Below are 14,957 nucleotides of genomic sequence, written 5' to 3' on the forward strand. Positions count from 1 at the left end.
ATTAGCTACTAAAACGGTTAATAAAGCGGAAAACCGAGCAACAAAAGAGGATCTCAGTCACCTTGATCCAGGGGGTGGTGCAGCGTTAGGGAGGTGGCCCGTCCCGTCTCCTTTGGTCCCCTGAGGGCCACAGAGGGCCCGCCCTTTGCCCGGGCTTCGCCCCGGGCACTCCCGCGCGCTCCCGCGACGCGGGGGTGACGCTATCTTTATGCGCCGCCTGGCGCAATGGGAGGGCGTCTAGTGCCGCAAGGCCTGCTGGGGGGTGTAGTTTTGGTGTCCCCCTCCGCTCGGCGACCGCGGTTCTTGCTCGGTTGCGGCGGCGGGAGGGGGACGCTGCAGGCAGCAGGCAGGCTTTACTTGGTCAGCACTTCTTCCTCTTCGTGGCAATCCTTTAGGCGCTCGGGCTCTGGCGCTACAACAAACAGTTCTCCGCGTCACCCGCTCTGCCGGGGTGACGCTACCTTTATGCGCCGCCTGGCGCAATGGGAGGGCGTCTAGTGCCGCAAGGCCTGCTGGGGGGTGTAGTTTTGGTGTCCCCCTCCGCTCGGCGGCCGCGGTTCTTGCTCGGTTGCGGCGGCGGGAGGGGGACGCTGCAGGCAGCAGGCAGGCTTTACTTGGTCAGCACTTCTTCCTCTTCGTGGCAATCCTTTAGGCGCTCGGGCTCTGGCGCTACAACAAACAGTTCTCCGCGTCACCCGCTCTGCCGGGGTGACGCTACCTTTATGCGCCGCCTGGCGCAATGGGAGGGCGTCTAGTGCCGCAAGGCCTGCTGGGGGGTGTAGTTTTGGTGTCCCCCTCCGCTCGGCGGCCGCGGTTCTTGCTCGGTTGCGGCGGCGGGAGGGTGACGCTGCAGGCAGCAGGCAGGCTTTACTTGGTCAGCACTTCTTCCTCTTCGTGGCAATCCTTTAGGCGCTCGGGCTCTGGCGCTACAACAAACAGTTCTCCGCGTCACCCGCTCTGCCGGGGTGACGCTACCTTTATGCGCCGCCTGGCGCAATGGGAGGGCGTCTAGTGCCGCAAGGCCTGCTGGGGGGTGTAGTTTTGGTGTCCCCCTCCGCTCGGCGGCCGCGGTTCTTGCTCGGTTGCGGCGGCGGGAGGGGGACGCTGCAGGCAGCAGGCAGGCTTTACTTGGTCAGCACTTCTTCCTCTTCGTGGCAATCCTTTAGGCGCTCGGGCTCTGGTGCTACAACAAACAGTTCTCCGCGTCACCCGCTCTGCCGGGGTGACGCTACCTTTATGCGCCGCCTGGCGCAATGGGAGGGCGTCTAGTGCCGCAAGGCCTGCTGGGGGGTGTAGTTTTGGTCTCCCCCTCCGCTCGGCGGCCGCGGTTCTTGCTCGGTTGCGGCGGCGGGAGGGGGACACTGCAGGCAGGCTTTACTTGGTCAGCACTTCTTCCTCTTCGTGGCAATCCTTTAGGCGCTCGGGCTCTGGCGCTACAACAAACAGTTCTCCGCGTCACCCGCTCTGCCGGGGTGACGCTACCTTTATGCGCCGCCTGGCGCAATGGGAGGGCGTCTAGTGCCGCAAGGCCTGCTGGGGGGTGTAGTTTTGGTGTCCCCCTCCGCTCGGCGGCCGCGGTTCTTGCTCGGTTGCGGCGGCGGGAGGGGGACGCTGCAGGCAGCAGGCAGGCTTTACTTGGTCAGCACTTCTTCCTCTTCGTGGCAATCCTTTAGGCGCTCGGGCTCTGGTGCTACAACAAACAGTTCTCCGCGTCACCCGCTCTGCCGGGGTGACGCTACCTTTATGCGCCGCCTGGCGCAATGGGAGGGCGTCTAGTGCCGCAAGGCCTGCTGGGGGGTGTAGTTTTGGTGTCCCCCTCCGCTCGGCGGCCGCGGTTCTTGCTCCGTTGCGGCGGCGGGAGGGGGACGCTGCAGGCAGCAGGCAGGCTTTACTTGGTCAGCACTTCTTCCCCTTCGTGGCAATCCTTTAGGCGCTCGGGCTCTGGTGCTACAACAAACAGTTCTCCGCGTCACCCGCTCTGCCGGGGTGACGCTACCTTTATGCGCCGCCTGGCGCAATGGGAGGGCGTCTAGTGCCGCAATGCCTGCTGGGGGGTGTAGTTTTGGTGTCCCCCTCCGCTCGGCGGCCGCGGTTCTTGCTCGGTTGCGGCGGCGGGAGGGGGACGCTGCAGGCAGCAGGCAGGCTTTACTTGGTCAGCACTTCTTCCTCTTCGTGGCAATCCTTTAGGCGCTCGGGCTCTGGCGCTACAACAAACAGTTCTCCGCGTCACCCGCTCTGCCGGGGTGACGCTACCTTTACGTGCCGCCTGGCGCAATGGGAGGGCGTCTAGTGCCGCAAGGCCTGCTGGGGGGTGTAGTTTTGGTGTCCCCCTCCGCTCGGCGGCCGCGGTTCTTGCTCGGTTGCGGCGGCGGGAGGGGGACGCTGCAGGCAGCAGGCAGGCTTTACTTGGTCAGCACTTCTTCCTCTTCGTGGCAATCCTTTAGGCGCTCGGGCTCTGGCGCTACAACAAACAGTTCTCCGCGTCACCCGCTCTGCCGGGGTGACGCTACTATTATGCGCCGCCTGGCGCAATGGGAGGGCGTCTAGTGCCGCAAGGCCTGCTGGGGGGTGTAGTTTTGGTGTTCCCCTCCGCTCGGCGGCCGCGGTTCTTGCTCGGTTGCGGCGGCGGGAGGGGGACGCTGCAGGCAGCAGGCAGGCTTTACTTGGTCAGCACTTCTTCCTCTTCGTGGCAATCCTTTAGGCGCTCGGGCTCTGGTGCTACAACAAACAGTTCTCCGCGTCACCCGCTCTGCCGGGGTGACGCTACCTTTATGCGCCGCCTGGCGCAATGGGAGGGCGTCTAGTGCCGCAAGGCCTGCTGGGGGGTGTAGTTTTGGTGTCCCCCTCCGCTCGGCGGCCGCGGATCTTGCTCGGTTGCGGCGGCGGGAGAGGGACGCTGCAGGCAGCAGGCAGGCTTTACTTGGTCAGCACTTCTTCCTCTTCGTGGCAATCCTTTAGGCGCTCGGGCTCTGGCGCTACAACAAACAGTTCTCCGCGTCACTGGTATACTGATTATTTGTTTATCTGCTGTGTTTCTGGCGCTGTGATTTGTTCACACTGCAGTCGCCATTCTAAAGGTACAAACAATACTTCAAAACCCAGTGCACGCATTGATAGGGGCAATTGAGGCCCCATACCTCGGGGGAAGTGTAATCTTATTTTTTCAAAGCCCTCATTTAGTTCTATGTAAAACTTTGCTACTTCACGTATTTACTAATGTGTACTCTTTGCAACCACAAGCTATGTTGCTACTTGTATTAGCATTTTACCAGTACCTGAGCAGAGCTCTTCTACCATGCTTCTGAAGTTGGACTCACAGTATTTTTCAGCTGGCCAGCCCTTTCTTAATGGACAGTACAACTGGATGTCACACGTTTCTGTTGTATATTTAATAGCACTGCCCGACCCATTCTTCCAATCTCAGTACAAACCCGAAGATTGATGTGGCATAGTGTGAAATGCTCTCACATCATTCTAGACAGGATGCATGCACACTGTTTAACACTCCGAAGCATCACATCCCAATACAAATCAACATAACATATAACCTGCAGCGCATGGTAGTATACTCTTCAATGTCACTTTTCTGCTTTGCAGAGGTTTTCCAAAACATGGCATAATACCGCTAGATAAGATTGTGACTAACATACATAATTAAACAACCTATATTGGCACCAGGTAATTATTATTAAAGTGCGCTCACACCGAGAATGTCAAATCACACTTATGTCACTGATATTGGACCCCTTTCTCATAATGAGAGAAACATAGATGCATTTTTGTTCACTCTTCCTGGAGTTCGGCCTGTTTAATAGCACTCCTGGTTGTAACGCAAATGGCAGCTGACAAATAGGGAGACGAAGTGATTTGCCCAAGATCACACTTTTCTGTTCAGATGGGGAAGGCAGAATTAGAACCCAGTTGCGTGGTTCTAGAGTCGGCAACGTGGACAGTGAACCACATGTTCGCCTTCTTGTATGTCTCTATTCCCTTAATGTACACATAATCAATAACCTTTGCCACTTAGAACGTGGTATTTTATTATTGTACTTATATACTACCCTTATAAGGCAATGAAGCACTTTAAAAAATGCATTGTTTGTGAGTTCCAATAGTGTTTCGCGTACAGGGCATTGTGTAAGGCTGAATGAGAACAGTAGATGTTGTAACACCCAGGATAATGTGCTGCATGGCTGTATACTTCTAAGGCCACAACGGCGAGACCGATCGCATTTACCCACATTTTCATATTTACATTGATGCCACTATAACGGCCGAAAACAAATACCATAATGCAAAGCTGAGGCACCCAGCATCTGTGATTCATTTTTTTATTACATGTTCATTTTAGGTACCTGGCGGTGCTGACTGTGCTCACCTGTTTCACATGGTCCGTCATGCCTCACGGTGAGATTGTTTTTCTTCTTTGCATACATCTCATTTAATTTGCATATGTTCCCATAAGTCTTGCCGTCGGAACCGCAGACAGACTCTTGAGACTTGCATTCGCACTGGGGCTCGGGGACTTCTGATTGGTTGTCGTCCGCGTGCAGCCGGCATTCCAGGTGCTCGCCACACTTGCCGTAGAAGGGGTTGGCGATTTCCAAGTCACAGATCTGCCCTTCCACGTTGCCACACTCGGGGCAGCAGCCACACTCGTCTAACACCGCCCCAGCCAGGCACCCGGTGGGCGTGGGGCAGAGTTCCCGGGCGCATTCTCCACAGCTGTCCCCTGCCCGCAGCAGCCTTAGCCAGCCTGTGTGGTGGAAGCCGGGGATGCCCTGAGAGCCGTGCAGGGCGATTACCATCATTAGAAGTGCCACCAGAGGCTTCATCTCGAGGAGGCAAGGAGCAGAAATCCAATAGCCGTGCAGTAAAGATAGCAGGACACCAGGGAGCATCACACGTCTGTTTTCATTTCTGTCAAAATAAGTCACATTATATTTGGGCTATAAATCAGCGTGAGACCCTGGAGCTGGTATATCGAAGTCCCAAAAAGCTCGGAGTTCTCATCTCAAAGAAAAACAAGACATGACTTTGAGAGCACAATATTCCCTGCTGACAGCTGAGCTGGCACTCAAGGAAAAACTATTTGCTAGGAGTGAGCCAACTTGGCAAGCAGTTCTATTAAACAGACTTTTCCAACTAGCAGTGCAGGGGCTGGGTTTTTTATACACGATGTAAAATGGGGCCTGGTTTATTCAAGTTTACGAATGCCCCAAAGATTCCACCCTCTGTTTTGCATTCTATATAATGCTGTCTTTAGGAGGTGCAGTTCAGTGGTGAGTATGCCCACTGTGAATTGTAAAAGGGTCTCGACACACATTGCAAGCAAATGAGTCCTTCCAACTTTCAGCAGACGACGGGAATGCAGGTTCCTTCCCGTCACTCAGTTACAGTAGGGGGTTCTCTATTGAATTAACTCATTATTTAGGAAATGCTGCGCTATTGTGATGTTCAGGCCTCCATATGGGTGCTGGGAAGGACTGCCTGGCTATGTACATTTTAAAATGGCCGCCTCTATTTGTCTTTTACCTGAAGATGGCAGGTGGCAAGCTCCTGGCAGGGATGGACAGCCAATCTGCCACTCTGACATTTCCCCATTAGGCTACAAGTTAGGGGGCTGCTTTCAGTGTGGGATGGGCTGCCATGATCCAACCATGCCCCGTCTCCCATTCTTGTACCAGCTTCCCATAGTATGATGCTGGAATGAACATTTTTGCCAGGACTGATGTTGGTTTCCAGTCCGGTTCTGGCTACAGAGGAACGCACCAGGGGATGTTGATGAATAGAGGGAAATGTTAATCACCTGTGGTAGTTATAAAGCACTGTCGTTCTAGAAACTCATTTTGGGCTGCATTTCCCCCTGACCTAATTGGTCTAGTCAAGGCAGCCTGGTCATTAGACCCCAATACAAGATGGCCCCAACTGAAAACAACCTTCAGCATTTTTTATGACATCACAGATCCGATGAATAGCCTTCGTCCAGGGTGGACTTATCTGACAGTGTGTTGCATTCCCAGAGAACATGGGATAAAAAACACAGGCAGACAGATTGTGCCTGCAGTGTCAAGCCAACCTACCAAGTGTCCCACTGGATTTCAATGGAATCCATAATGAAATTTAATATGCTCTAGACTAGAGTATGCACAAGGGTAATAAAATTGAACGGGCCAAGATACCTCCAAAAAATGACTCAAGATTATGCACCAGCCAAGAACCATCACATCTAAACAAACAAGGCTCCTTCAGAAGCCTTAAACACAGCGGATATCCTTGACAGTCCACAGCCATAGCCTCTGCAACATCCTTAGCCCTCATCAAGACCTAAATTTAACTACTTTCAATTTATGAAAATCCTGCAAACCCAACGTTTACAAACAGAGTTCAACCAGAACCAACTGCAGCAAGTGAAAGTGAAGGCATCGAACAATGCCATTACTAGGACTTTTCTTATATCTGGCTGAACTATACCCATCTTAACCAAGTTTTCTTTTTGTTTCCTTTGATTCTTCACTCCAGGGGATCTAAAGTGTCTAGAATACGGCTTGGGACTTGTCATGAATAAAATATACTGCTTCCACTGAGATAATGTGCTTTACCTACTTGGAAATGTGGCAGAACTGCCTGTTATTGAGGACCACTTCAAACGATATTTATGCAGGCCTTTCATGAGACTGCTTTTAAGTTCCTCCAAGTTAATATGATAATGTCATCTAGGCAGCCAAGCTCTTTAAGGAACTTCTTGTCTCTGTCTCTCACTCTGCTCTATGAGCCTCTGGAGGTTGGCACTGGCTTTATGATGCCTCTGGAGCAGCATTCTGAATTAAAAAAAACCTGCTTCACCCACGAAGATCTGCAAGCACCCATTCCCAAGAAGTGGCACAGACAACCAGTGGACTGTCAATAGGAGAGGTGTGGTGCAGTGACCATAGCGGCTGACTCCAGAGCGCGGAGCTCGCGGTTTTATCCCTGGCGGCAGCCCAGCTCAGCATCATGTGACTCTTGGTAATAGCTCACTTACAGCCAGATTCATCAAAGTAAAATCGGCTCGCAAAGGCCCAGATTCTGAGAATCTGGCCCTTTGAGAGCGCTTTTTTTGCATTTGGGATTCATCATCCCAAATGCAAAAATCGCAAATCTAGAAATCGCTAAATTGTGATTAATTGCATTTAAGGAATCTCAATTTGCGATTCCTTAAATGCAATTCATGAACCATTTGAAAATTGTGAATTCACAATCTGGGGCCGCTATTTACTGCGAAGTATAACTACGTGGTAAATAGCGAAAACATAGAAAAATGCACTTTAGTGCATTTTTCTAAGTTGTATGTTACAAACACACATGTCCTTTGGACATGTGTGTGCGCAACACCAGTGTACATGACCATTTCAGGGGTGCTACAGGGTGTCCTTTGGACACCCTGGCACCCTTGAAATCGCTTCCTTATTTGCGATTCGCTAATTTCGAATCGCAAATAAGGAACGACTCCCCATTCATTCCTATGGGCCTTTCCTTATTTGCGATTAGCAATTACCGAATCGCAAATAAGGAAGCAGTAGAAATCGCAAAAAATATTGCGATTTCTACATGCATCCCGTTTTGCGAGTCTTTAATAGCGATTCCTTAAAAATCGCTATTAAGGACTCGCAAAACGGGATATTGATGAATCCGGGGGATAATCTCCCCAATGGACCCCAACGCCTTGTTAGCCCTAGGTGTGATAAGTTGCGCTTTACAAATCTGGAATTAAATTACTATTATCTACTTACTGCTTTCATTTACTGGCCTAGGAGAGTGTGGTTCTAATGTGTCTGGTATTACATGTGCATTCGCACTTCTTACCTTTAACAAGACACTTCTGTTGGTGAGATGTAGGGACTTCAGAATTCATGATGATCCCAGCTGCTTGTATCTACTCCAGAGGTCTCCTCACATCTTCAGTGTTTGCAAGATGCCTTGAACTTGTTCTTTTGGAGGGATCACCCGTCTGGTGAATTTGATATTCTACTCACTTGGTCTCCTAGAGAGCTTAGAGCACTCACAGATATTTCATGTGCATAATATTTTTGTTACAATAACCCTTTCAACAAAATATCAGGTTTATATCTATGGTTTAGGCAAAATCAGACTTCATAACCATCTTAATACGTGCACAAGCGAAACCAGACATTGGCACATCTACTCCACTCAGTTGAAGCCACACTCCTACCGAGCTCTTTGCTTTCTCTCACCTAGGAACTTAGTGATACCAGCCAGTTCAAACATGCCACAGAAAGTATTGTCTTCGAAAGTTTTAAATTACTACTTAAGAATGACGGAATAAGATAAACATATATTGTATTCAATAGTATATATACCAACTTCGATTACTCCAAACTGTAAGATTCAAAGGGAACATCAAGGAGATATTATAATCTATGAAGTTCAGAAATCAGAATGAACAGATTTGGAAAAGCTTAAAAGTCACCATGCCTTCTTTTTTTAAATCACTATCACAAGACCAAGTCCTGAATTCAGTCCCATCTGTAGACCTCATGTATCCCTGTGTTTGCAATGCCTGGGTTCCTTTTGACTGGGGATACCCCTGGTGCTGAGAGGGACTGTGCTGAATAGTTATTTGGTCTTGCATCACAGGGTTAGATGTGCACCGTACAATAGGAGCCTCTGACAACAATGGAGAACCTCCCCTTGCTCCCCTTTTGCCAAACACCCAATGCCAGTGCTATCTTTATGCTACACTCGGAGCGGATCTCCGCCCAGGTGCCCACATGAAGATAGGACTTGTAAATGCCATTTGTGAATTCCCAAAGTCGTAAATTTAGACATTTGGTCTAAGTTTAGTCCAAGCACCTAAGTTCACCTTTGTGAATCTGGCCCAGAGCCACTATCAGGAATATGAATGTTTGGGGGGGGGGGGGGCGTGGCTTGGTGCCCGATGTGAATGGCGTCATTCGAGTAACGCTCTCCGGAACTTGCCGTAATATCCACATAATGTGGTTCACCTTTTACATTTGGTGAGCTGTTTTGGACGTCGGAGGATGCCCTGACCTGCACCACACCTATTTTGTGAGTAATTGCTGTCTGCATACTTGGATATTCGATGCGACGCGCTTGGCATTTCTGAGGCGCCGAGCGCGGCCACCAACTTGACTACGACATCCCGTTTATGAAGCGGCACTCTGGCTCCGGTGAGGAGAATTAAAGTGCACTTATGTTTTAGACATTTCTTTTTCCCTCTGGCATTTTGGGCACCCAGTTACATGCAGCTATAACTCTTACATAGCATTTTTTGGAACCTTTCTGTGCCTGTGACAATCTCTTCACGGCTAATGGTTGCTCTTTTCTGCTTTACTCCTGGCGAAATTTGTTCTGGAAGTTAGTTTTTGGCGCAACACCAATATCTTAATTCCTCGGGATCAGCACAGATAAATGTCTGTAATGCATTTTTGTTGGACTCTGTTCTTTTTAGTCTGCCCTTGCTGTTGCACCTAAATGAATCCTTGGCTCAGGGGATTGTATGCTGTACAGTGTATTCACCTGCTGTGTTTTCAGACCCCATACAGGCTTTTTTTAAATATCTTAAAAGGGCGAAAGCTGTAACTCTCAAGGCTTTCAAGGAGGGCATTCATCTCAGTCATTCTACAGCGATAACAAAAAGATGGCCTGTGCTGAGCTGTGTTGTGAATCATTTTTAATATGTTTTCACAGGATGTAGTTTTGTTTTCACCAGATTAAAGTATTAATGAGTCGCAGTGTATCATCTTTGTGTCTTTTTTTTATGGGAAGATTGAGGAAGCTGGGACCCTCTACGCCACATATCACACATACATTCATTAAGAATTCAGGAATTTTCTCTGAATTTTCTAAGATGGAAAACTTGCTTAATTCTGCCTCTAAGGCTTCCTGAATGCAAGTGCTTTCACAAATGGTAAGGTAACCACCAAAAGACTCAAGAAGGATCCACCTTCTCCAACAAATGCTTCCTCGCCTGTTTCCTAGAAGCACTGAAAGAAGCGATAAGGGCACTTCGTCCCTTCATGAAAGATACTTCCACCAAGCTGCAGTTCTTAACCGAGAACTGGTCTCGGAGGATGTATGTCATGACACCGCTGGCGTAACCCCGCGCTGCCATTACGACGCATCCATTACAACGCAAGTCGTTGCAACGACTTGCGCTGTAGGCGCTGGATTGTGGAATAGTTTAATTTTCTATTCCAACTCCAGCCCACGTAACAGTAGGGAAGGTGTTGGAATAGAAAATGAAACTATTCCTTTACCTAGAGCGCCCTCCAGCGCAAGTCGTTGTAACAACTTGCGTTGTGATGGCAGCGTCGTAATGGCAGCGTCGTAATGGCAGCGCGGTGTAAAGCCCGCGTTGTCATGGCTGTCTCCCGTCTCAGATGAACGAGCGTCTTATTACAGTTAAGCAGAGTGTCTTCTCCTTTTCTCACACACATGAGAAAGTCAATACTCTTCAATCTCAGATTGCATCGTTGCAGCGACAGGTCGAAGATTTGGAAAACAGAAATAGAAGAAATAACCTTTGCATTCATGGTTTGCCGGAAGGCTTGGAGGGGCCAGACCCTTTATCTTTCTTCAAGTCCTTTCTTCCTAAATTGCTGCACTTGCCTGAAGGAACTTCACTCAATATTCAATGAGCTCACAGACTTGGTCATCAACGCGCTGACACTTTCTCTTCTTGGAGACCGAGAGGGGTCATCATCTACTTTCTCGAGTATACAGCTCTACTCAAGGTACTTTCAGCAGCCAAGTCTATCCAACGTATTTCTTGGTCCGGCTCAACATTATTTTTTGCTCAAGATAATGCCAGATCTACAGCTAACAGGCGCAAATCATTTTTGAATATGAGACCTGCTCTACGTGCTATGGGTGCCAGATATGGCCTCTTCCAACCCTGCCTTTTCAAGGTTACCTATAACAATAAAACGACAACCTATGAAGATCCTGTGAAGGTGCAGAGTTTCATCAGTTTCAGCAAAACTGACTCTATGGAAGTTTCTGGTGCCTCCTCTTCCCAAGTTGTTTAATTGGTTCTCATGTCTAATATATTGAATTCTCTTCTTGTTTTTTTATTGGTTAGAGATACTAGCGTTTAATGTTTCTATTTAGAATATTTGCCGGTTCTTAGAAGTTGTTCGGTTGTTTTTTGTTTTTTGGTACTGTGTTTATATTATACTTGTTCTATTTTCCTGTAACGATAAATACTGTTGTCATTTTTTCCCCTTTCTTCCTTACAGGTCCCTTGATATTTGCACCAACTAAGTACCCTCACCTTATATGATTATTTGTGTTTTGTTCTCCTCCTTGTTTCGTTGAGTCTGGATGCGCCATTTAATCTACGTGGCTTCACCTACCCCCATTTCTCTGTGATGGTTTTTGAATTAGGTATGTTGTTTCTTTTTCACTGTCATTCTTTTTTTCCTGCTTTTTCTTTTTTTCACATTTCCTATTCTTGTATAACATCTTCTCCCACTTCCTTCTTTCCCCTCCTCCTTCATCTGTTTCATTATTCTATTCTCACTAGATTATTTACTTTCGTTAGTTATCTTTCTCTATTGTCTATCCTTTTTCATGATCTTCATCCTTCTTCCTTTTTTCTCTTTTCCTTTTTTCTTCTTGATGTATTTTACCTTTCTTTCTAAGTTTTTCATTTCCTATTTTTCTTTGTTTCTTTTCTCTAGCTTAATCCTATATCTATTGTTCTTAATTTTTCTTTGTCTATATATTTTATGCTCTTACAGTTGGAATGTTACAAATCGTATCTTTTGTTCTTCAAAGGGCTTTGTGGGCCTTCCTTTCCTTGTCATTTTATTGTTGTTTTCATGTCCTTGAAGATCATATTATGGAATGTCAGAGGTCTGAATTCTCCCATCAAACGACAAAGTGTATTAACGCATTTATCTAAGTTAGGAGCAGATATTTTATGTCTGCAGGAATCCCATTTAAATGCTATGGAATCCTTAAAGTTGAAGAAGGGATGGGTCAGGAATGTCTTTTTTTCTCCAGGTGATGGTGAAGGCAATGGAGTTATTACTCTTTGTCACAAATCGTTATATATTAATCTGCTTTCTCAACAGTCTCATGACAAAGGTAGATGGTTATATACTAAAATACAAGTGAGTGTTTTTTCCATTATCTTTGTTTAATGTTTATGCACCCACCAATGAAGACCCCTGTTTTGGTCATCTTTTTCTCAGCGAATTTCCTCATGTATTGATGATAACTTTATTCTCGCTGGTGATTGCAACCAAGTGATGGATCCCTTTACAGATCGAAATTCACTGGTCTCTTTTAAACCTCATAAAGCTCATAAATTATTCATTCAAACCATTCAACAATATAAACTCATTGATGCCTGGAGAATGTGTAAGCCCACCACTAGAAAATTCAAGTTTTTCTCCCCAGCCCATCAAACTCAATCCAGACTGGATTTTTTTTTTTTGTTTCACATATTATATCCCAAACTTTAAGAAGCGCTGATATTGGCTCTATTCTGATTTCAGCTCATGCCCCTATTTCCCTTCAATTGGATTTAGTTTTAAAATCTAATTTACCTAGAAGATGGAGATTCAATAATTCACTTCTTCTTGATAAAAATGTTCACTCCTCTTTTGTTTCATTTATGAATGAATATTTTTCTTTTAACCAAACCGATAATCTACATTTTTCCATTGTCTGGGATGCATTTAAAGCTGCCGCTAGAGACTTCATCATTGGTTTTGTTTCCAGAAAATGTAGAAATGCCCGTAAGGTTACCAATGACCTTTTGGCTGAGATAAAGAGGCTAGAACATTCCTATCATTCCTCAAAATCCAAGAATTGTCTATCACAACTTATTAAGGCGAAACTTCAATTTAATAAGGAATCAACTGATAACCCCTCGTTTTATCTGTTGAAGTCAAGTGCAAAGTTTTATGGGGGGTCAAAATAAGGCTAGTAAACTCCGAGCGAATTACTTAAAAACTAAACATAACAAGTTTGACATTGAGGCTATTTTTGATGAACACAACACATAACAAACTAAAGATCCGGAAATATTAAACAAGTTTCTTCTTTTTTATAAGTCATTATACTCTCCTGAGACTACACCCTTAGATTTCGATATTACACAATTTCTTTTGGGTATCCATAAATCTTTTAACACTCAAATAGGTTTTTCTCCCCTAGAACCTGATTCATCACAACAAGAACTTTTTTGTGCTTTACAGTCACTTAAGAATGACAAAAGCCCCATATCCTGATGGATTTACAGTCACATTTTTTACTCACTTTGTTCCTATTCTTCTTCCTAAACTACTTAATCTCTTTTTACACAGTCCGGGAAATCTTCAGGTTCCTTTTTAGAAGCTCTAATATGTCTTATACCCAAAGATGGTAAAGACTTGAAATATTGCAAGAACTATAGACCCGTTTCTCTTGTAAATATTGATTATAATTTATTTTCCAAAGCCCTGGCTATTCGCCTCGAATCATTCCTCCCCCAGTTATTAGGTGCAGAACAATCTGTTTTTGTTAAAGGCCGTCACCTCTATGATAATGCCCGATTATTCTTTGATATTTTATCAAAAGCCCCACATTTACCACATTCATTAGCTGTAATAGCATTGGATGCAGAGAAGGTGTTTGATCGAGTAAATTGGTCGTACCTCTTTCATGCATTGAAATGGTTTGGCTTTGGCTCCCGCATTATCTCTTTTACTTCTATCCTATGTTCTAATCCGTGAGCAGCTGTTTTTGTTAATGGTACTTCATCTCCTTATTTTGAGTTAAAAAGAGGGGTACATCACGGTTGCCCATTATCACCGTTCCTTTTTAATCTAGCCTAGGAACCTTTTTTATCCAGGGTTCATCAGAATGTTGACATAAAGGGATTTTAAACTAAAGACGCCCAATTTAAGTTAGCAGCTTATGCTGATGTCATTTTATTGTTTCTCTCTGATCCTCAATCTCCTGTCCCTGCCTTTGTACAAGAAGTGGAGCTTTTTGCCTCTGTATCTGGTTATAAGCTTTATTGTGATAAATGTGAAATACTGCCTCTGAGTAAATACACATTCAAAGACGATTTTAGCCCTTCTAACTTTGCTTGGAACTCACATCATATTACATATTTGGGTCTTTATTTTACTCCTTTGATTTGGACAACATTATCTCTCTGTATGGAGAAATGTTTACAAACAATTTTCTCTCTAACCACTAAATGGCACCCGCTATATCTCTCTTGGTGGGGTCGTCTGGACACCATCAAGATGATGTTGGCTCTATTAGTTTTATTTACCATATCTAATATCCCTGTCCCTTTAAACATTTTTACAAAAATTAACTCTTTATTATCATCTTTTTTGTGGAACAAGTAAACACCTCGCATGTCCCTGTGCGTTTAACTCTTTCCATGCTCATGACGGCTCCATGTCGTCATGAGCCACGGACGGCGTGTGCTCATGACGGCGTGGAGCCGTCATCAACGGCCTGCGCGGCACTAATTCCCCACCTGTGCGGCACTAATTCCCCGCCTGTGCGGGCAAATTAGTGAGTGGGCGGGGTTATGATGGCTCCACGCTGTCATGAGCACACGCCACCTGTGACTCATGATGGCGTGGAGCCACGCCCACCCCCTAGCTTTGCCCGCGCAGCGGATGAATTCGCACCGCAGCGAAGAGGTTAACAAAAATTAAAATAGAAGGTGGTGTTAACTATCCTGATTTTACTACTTATCATAGATCTTTCCAACTTCGACAAGCTTTGAGATGGCTCTCTGACTTCTCATTGGATTGTCCTTCGTGGGTAATACTCGAACGTTCCATTCTTTCCCCTTTTTCTTTTAACCCCTTCCACGCTAATGACAAAGCCAGCTCGTCATGGGCGTTACCTGCGCTGCGCTCATGACGAGCTGGCTTTGTCATGTAAAGTGGGATTTATGAACCTTCAGCGCACAG

At 46.4% G+C, this 14,957-nt stretch overlaps 1 protein-coding gene across 2 annotated transcripts in view; it reads right to left on the minus strand.

Annotated features, from left to right (window-relative positions):
- The window catches only part of LOC144767099 (kazal-type serine protease inhibitor domain-containing protein 1-like), a 128,976-nt gene extending 123,954 nt beyond the window's left edge, over positions 1–5,022 (minus strand). For both annotated transcript variants that reach the window (XM_078650710.1, XM_078650709.1), the window contains exon 1: positions 4,379–5,022. In XM_078650710.1, the coding sequence (XP_078506836.1) occupies positions 4,379–4,901 (523 nt within the window). In that variant the 5' untranslated portion in view covers positions 4,902–5,022. The remainder of the gene's footprint in view (positions 1–4,378) is intronic.
- Positions 5,023–14,957: the final 9,935 nt, after the last annotated feature.

This window comes from Lissotriton helveticus, chromosome 7, assembly GCF_964261635.1.
Source record: "Lissotriton helveticus chromosome 7, aLisHel1.1, whole genome shotgun sequence".
Lineage (NCBI taxonomy): Eukaryota > Metazoa > Chordata > Amphibia > Caudata > Salamandridae > Lissotriton > Lissotriton helveticus.